The sequence below is a fragment of the Crocuta crocuta genome, unplaced genomic scaffold, assembly GCF_008692635.1.
Source record: "Crocuta crocuta isolate KB4526 unplaced genomic scaffold, BGI_CrCroc_1.0 scaffold619, whole genome shotgun sequence".
In the NCBI taxonomy this organism is placed as follows: Eukaryota; Metazoa; Chordata; class Mammalia; order Carnivora; family Hyaenidae; genus Crocuta; species Crocuta crocuta.
In genome coordinates this window covers 1,139,915-1,145,888 of record NW_027533395.1, presented here as the reverse complement: position 1 = coordinate 1,145,888, position 5,974 = coordinate 1,139,915, and the positions used below count along the sequence as shown (strand labels likewise).

The following is a 5,974-nucleotide window of genomic DNA, read 5'->3' as shown; positions in this document are numbered from 1 at the left end:
GGAGGCTTCTGGAGATGTGCACACCCCCACCCCACCAGCCTCCGCTTGGAGCATTTTATCTGGTGGGGCTCCTGGGAGGCGGGCAAGTGTGCAGAGGGAGTTCGTGAAAATTCTCACAAGTTTGGCCATCACTTCATTTCCCTTTCTGTGCAGTGGGGATAATTGCTTCTATTGGGAACTGACTGTGTCATGTGAAGCATCCTCTGGTGTCTTGGGACAGCGAGTTCTGTCTCCTCCCACCCCTGCACCAGGTGTCTCCTGCATTTGGGCACATCGTTTAATCTTCTGGCCTTGAATGTGACTGGTCTGTGGCTCTTGCCTTCTCTTCCTGAAGAGAGCTGGGGGGTGAGGTGGGGAGTAAGCCTGGCCGCATGTAGGGAGGAATAGTGCGAGGTGTGTGGTGGTGCTGTGTCCACAGCCAGCTCCGCCCCTCCGAGGCCTGGCGGTCCCCATGGTCTGGGCGTGCGTCCTGGTGCGTGTGCCCGGCAGGACCCGGCTCCAAAGCTGCTTGATCGTTGCTTACAGGGTTTGTACTGAGTGTTACATTTGGTTACGCTCTTAGGGCCCCACACGTGCCGGGCGGGGGGGGTGGTCTCTCTCCTTCCCCCTCCTCCTCCCTGCACTGCACAGTTGGGCAAGGGAAGATGGAAGGAAAGGCTTATGGGTATCAGGCAATCCTGAAAGGCCTTCGCGGGGTGTGAAGGTGAGAGGCAGTCCCCCGGTGGGAGACAGACCCGGCTGGTGACAGGGGGCGGGGGTGGAGGACAGGAGTCCCAGGAGGAGGTGTTGGCAGCTCCACCCCAGCCTTCTGGTTGCTGCTGGGAATGGCAGGTTCAGGTCCAGGTGCCTCCTTCTTCCCCCCTCCCTCTCGACTTCTCTGGTCACTGAGTCAGACTTGCGGCCAATCCGAGGCCTGCCATGGGCCCCCTCGGAGATGCCTGTGTCTGTGCTGGTGCGCCTCACCTGGCCTGCGCCCCTCAAAAGTCTGAAGAGCCCAGGGGCGCCTGGGTGGCTTAGTCGGTTAAGTGTCCGACTTTCGCTTAGGTCATGATCTCGCGGTTTGTGGGTTCGAGCCCCGCGTCGGGCTCTGTGCTGACTGCCAACTCAGAGCCTGGAGCCTGTTCCAGTCTGTGACTCCCTCTCTCTCTGACCCTCCCCTGCTCACGCTGTCTCTCTCTCTCTCTCTCTCCTAGAAATAAATAAAAATATTAAAAAAAAAAAAAAGTCTGAAGAGCCCAATTGGCCGCTTGAATGCTTTCCAAGTGGCTATTACGTTTCCAACCCAAGGTAATTGGCTTTACCAGTTATTAATGGATTACCCTCGAGAGACAAATGCTGAGGGGAAGGAGGCGAGGACGGCACCTCTGGCTTTGTAGTTCGGGGCTTCGGTGTCCAGTGGCTGCTTTCCAGGCTGGAGTCACTTGGGGGGTGATGGAGTGGCTGTGTTGGCACACCATTCTGGGTGAAGGTTACTAGCACTCCTGGGTCTAGAGGCTGCTGGGATGCTGGAGCGTGTCCCTAGAGGAGCTCTGGGCCTGAGGCATGGAAGCCCCAGGGCGGCTCATGTGCCCTTTTTACCAGCCAGGAGTCAAAAAGCAGATACCCGCAATGCCATTTTTATTGCAAATCTCTGGGTTGGCTAGTGCCCACCCCCACATCTTCCCCATTGGCAACCGGCAGGCCGCCTCCCCCCAGCTGAAGCCACTGGCTTCCTCAGAGCCCTCTCTACAGAAACCTGTCCCCTCGTTGACCTGCTTGGGACCAGAGACAGGTGCTGGGCAGGGCCAGGGAGGATGGGCAGCTGCCCCTCACTGCTAAGGTGTCATTAATCTGACTGGCACCCCCTCCCCACCCCGAGCTCTTGACACGTAGGGATGCGGCCCTTCCCTGCTCCGGGGCTCCTGAGTGAGTGACACAGCCGTTTTCGACTCTTGCTCGTGGTTAGGATTTTCGGCCAGGCTTCCTGCGGACTTCCTCCCTCACCCCCACCAGCAAGTCCCCAACAACGGTGGGGTCTGGCACGTTCCGGTCCTGGTGCTCCGGCCAGCCTGGCTCACCATGCAGGGCCTGCCCATGGCCTCGGGCCTCCACCCAAAATGAAAGTCTGCAGATGGCACACATTGAACTTTCTAGGGGGTTAAGTGACCCTTTGGGAAACAGGGTGTGTCCTTGTCCTCTGGCCTGCCTGCCGCCGTCCCGCGGCAGCCCCAGCAGCCTAGGCCCTCACCCTGTCCCAGCACATCACCCATCTCGTCCTCTCCCGGGTTACTCGCTTTCGATAGTTCCTTCCGTTCAGTTTGGTGCCATTGGACCTGCCCTGCTCGTACATTACCAGATGCCCCCAGCTCTCAAAACCGTCGGCAGTGCCCCCACCGCCCTTGCCTCTGACCAGGGCATCACCTTCCAGCGTCCAACAGCCTGTTCCCAGGAGCAGGCCCGGCAAGTGTGCGCTCTCCTGGCCTGAGGGTTGCACATCCGGAGATGTGCTGTTCTGGTGGCCAGAGACCACGAGACCCTCCAGAGCAGCGAGCTCGGCCGTCCTGAAACCTGTGGGGCCTGGGAGGCCGTAGCCCTCAGCGCTCTTCCCGTCGTCCCCTCTGCTGGCCCCGCGGCCATCTCTCTCTCATCCTGCCTCCACTCCGTGATCCCTGGGGAATGAGCACAGCACTGCCAGTTGTGTAGCCCCTTCCGCCACAAGTTCTGACAAGCCAGCCCTGACTCTGCTCTCCTTTTGTTTGGCAGCTCTTTTGTGACAGGGACGGCTTGTTGTGGGCACTTCTCACCCCTAAGAATCTGGGACCTCAACAGGTAAGAGATTCCTGAGCCACCGCGGCTTCGCATGGGGGTGGGGCTTGGACAGCCAGGGAGGCTGCGCAGAGAGCTGGCTGGGCCAGCTCCGTGGGCCGTCGTGTATTCCGGGGGGACTGGGAAGGACCCGGTGGCCCACAACACCCGGCGGCCTCCAGGCACGTTCTCTCCTGGCATCGTTCGAGTTAGCCCAAGGAGGCTGTTGGAAGTAATTTATGATAGGTCCGTAATTTCACTCAGAAATCAGGCTAACAACAATTTGGATTTATGACACTTTTCCTCTGAGGAGTGCCTGATTATGTGGCTACATAAAATCCTGTCAATCCTTGGAGATGATTTTTCTAAAATAAAGGACTTGGGGAAGTGGCCTGCAGAGCCACAGAAAGAATTACACAGAACAGTTAAAATACATCCAGGTTTTATTCACAGTTCTCTGCCTTGGTAAGCTGGACACATTCCCATCGAATTATCTACCATTTGTTGGATTTTTTTAAGCCTTTTATTTTGAAATAATTATAGATTCATAGTAAGTTCCAAACATAGGGCAGCAAGGTAACTGTGTTACATTAGATAATATAATAAATTTGATATCTATTATTTAGAAATAATATTTTTATTTATATATACTTATTCTATTCTATTCTATTCTCTTTTATATCAGAACCAGGAAATTGACACTGGTATAACACACAGACCTTTATTCAGATTGCACTCATTTCTGTGCATGTGTGTGTCTGCGTGTGCCTGCGTGTGTGTAGTTATCTGCAATTTTACCCCATGCGTAGGTTCCTATAACCACTACAACAGGATACAGAACTGGCAGACCCCTCGCCTGTGCATGTACAGCTGCGCCATCTTGCTCCCATCCCCTCCTAACCCCCCTCGCCCCTAACTTCTGGCAACCACTTACATGCTCTCTGCCTCTGCACTTCCGTCAGCTTGAAAGTCTTATGTGAGTGAAATACCTTTTGAGATTTGTCTCCCCGACCCCCTCCCCCGCCCTGCCACCTGCAACCCAGCATAATTCTTATGAGAGCCACAGCACTTTGTCTATGTATCAATAGGGCTTTACTTTTTATCGCTCGGTAGTATTCCCGGGTGTGGACGCCCCAGAGTTCTCTCCTGTTGAACAGCATTCACCCACTGAAGGACATTAGGGTTATTTTCAATTTTTTGACTACTGCAAATTAAGCTGTCATGAACACTTGTGTATAAGCTTTTGTGTGGAGATACATTTTCATTTCTCTGGAATAAATGTCCCAGAGTCCAAGAGCCAGGTCATTTGGTAAGTGTATACTTAAGTTTTTGCCTGCCAAACTATTGTGAATATCTTTACCATTTTATAATCCAGCTCCAGGGTACGAGAGAGGTAGTTTCTTTCCATCCTCAACAGCATTTAGAATTGTCACTCTTTCTTATCTTAGCTATCCTAAGAAATGTGGTATCTCGAGGCTTTAATTTGAATTTCCTTAACAGCTAATGACATCTTTTCGTGTGTGTATTTGCCTTCCGGATGTTCTCTTTGGTGGAATCTCTGCTCACGTCTTCTGGCCATTTTCTAACTGAATAGTTTGCTTTTTCACTGGTGAGTTTTGGGAGTTCTTTATATATTCCAGATATTAATCCTTTGTCAGATCTGTGATTTGCCTCTATCTTTGAGTCTGGAGCTTGTCTTTTTATCCTCTTAACAGGATAAAAAACTGAAGTTTTAGATTTTGATGGTGTCCAAATTATTTTTTTCTTTTGTTGATTATGCTCGTGGGGTCAAGGCTAAGATGTCTGCACTTGGCCCCACGTCCCGGGCTCTGGTTCAGTGCCGTGATTTACAGCAGCAGCGAGGCTATGCTGTTCTTGTCTGTCTCTTGCCTCCGCGGCTCTTGCGTGTCGGCTTTCCTGTCCGTATCCCCATGAAAGTGGTACCCATCTCTTTTTTGTTCCCCTGAAAAATCCATTGTATTGTCAGTCTTTCCAAAAGATTTTTGGAACTTGCAATAAGCAAGTTGAACCTTGCCTCTGAAGACAGTAAGTATCTGAAAACTTTGGTCCTGTTTCTCCAGCGTCTTCTCTTTATCAGGCCAAAAGGCCCTTCTGCTGTTGCTCATAAAAAGTGCTGTTAGGGTGCTTTTGGCTAGAAGTCTTGGGGGCCCACTTCAAAGTGGCTCCAACAAGAAAGAGATTATTGTTATTGTAAGTGACAAGGAGTCCCCAGGAGTTGGAAGGTTCGTCGGGTCCAGGACGGACGGTGTGGTAGCTCAGTGAGGGCCGGAGGGCCCGTGCTCTCAGCTTTCTGCTCTGCTGCCTCAGTCAGCCTGGGTTTTGCCCGTATCCTCAGGCTTGTTCACAAAAGCTCTACCAGCTCGTAAGGCAGTACCCAAAGGGAAAAAGGAAGGAAGAGGACATGTCCCTGCCTGGGTCTCTTTAAGATGGGGAATCCTTTTCTAGGAGCCCCCAGGCAGACTCCTCACGTTTAGTGAGCTCAGAGTGTGTTCCATTACTCGCCCTGAACCCAACTATGGCAAGGGAGATGGAATGACCAGTCAAGATTGGCCTGGAGCCGAGGAAGAGCCCAGCTTCCCCACAGGCTTACTGGCAGTGGGGGATGGGAGGGGTGGGCACGGGATCAGATTTTGGTCAGCAAGGAAGTAAGGGAGGAACAGCTGGGTGGGTGACCCTGTGGTGTTGGTCTCACAATCGTTTTAGGACTGTTCTCACCTGAAAGCTTGTTGAATTTCTCTGGTTGGATCCCTCTTGAAACGGGGATGCTCATAACTGAGTACTGAACACACCGGGATGGGACGATGAGTGGCAGGTGCTATCCCCTCCTTATTCTAGATCTTCGGCTTTTGTTAATGTAGCCAATGGTCACATCATACTGTTGCCAGCACAGCTCAGCTGAAACTTCCTAGGGATCCTTTGTTCCGCGGCCCCTGGGACGCCGGAGCACCCGCAGTCTGTGACTGTTGTCCTCATGCTTGTGCCACCGCGCCCGTGCCACCGGCAGGCTTCGTGCTCCCGCGTGGGGCCGAGGCAGAGTGTGACGGGGAGGCTGGGAGGAGCTGCAGATGGCGCACAGGCCGTGTGGTTGGACAGACTGGGGTTCTAGAGCTACCCTTGCCGCTTCTTAGCTCTGTGATATGGGGACGGGGGGGGGGGGGGGGTGGTCTGG

At 53.2% G+C, this 5,974-nt stretch overlaps 1 protein-coding gene across 5 annotated transcripts in view; it reads left to right on the top strand.

Moving 5' to 3' along the window:
• The window catches only part of FBXW4 (F-box and WD repeat domain containing 4), a 79,240-nt gene that overhangs the window by 64,440 nt on the left and 8,826 nt on the right, over positions 1–5,974 (top strand). For 4 of the 5 annotated variants that reach the window (XM_077748408.1, XM_077748407.1, XM_077748409.1 and 1 more), the window contains one exon: positions 2,743–2,808. The exons of the other annotated variant lie outside the window; for it this stretch is intronic. In XM_077748408.1, the coding sequence (XP_077604534.1) occupies positions 2,743–2,808 (66 nt within the window). The remainder of the gene's footprint in view (positions 1–2,742; positions 2,809–5,974) is intronic. 5 annotated transcript variants of the gene reach the window in all.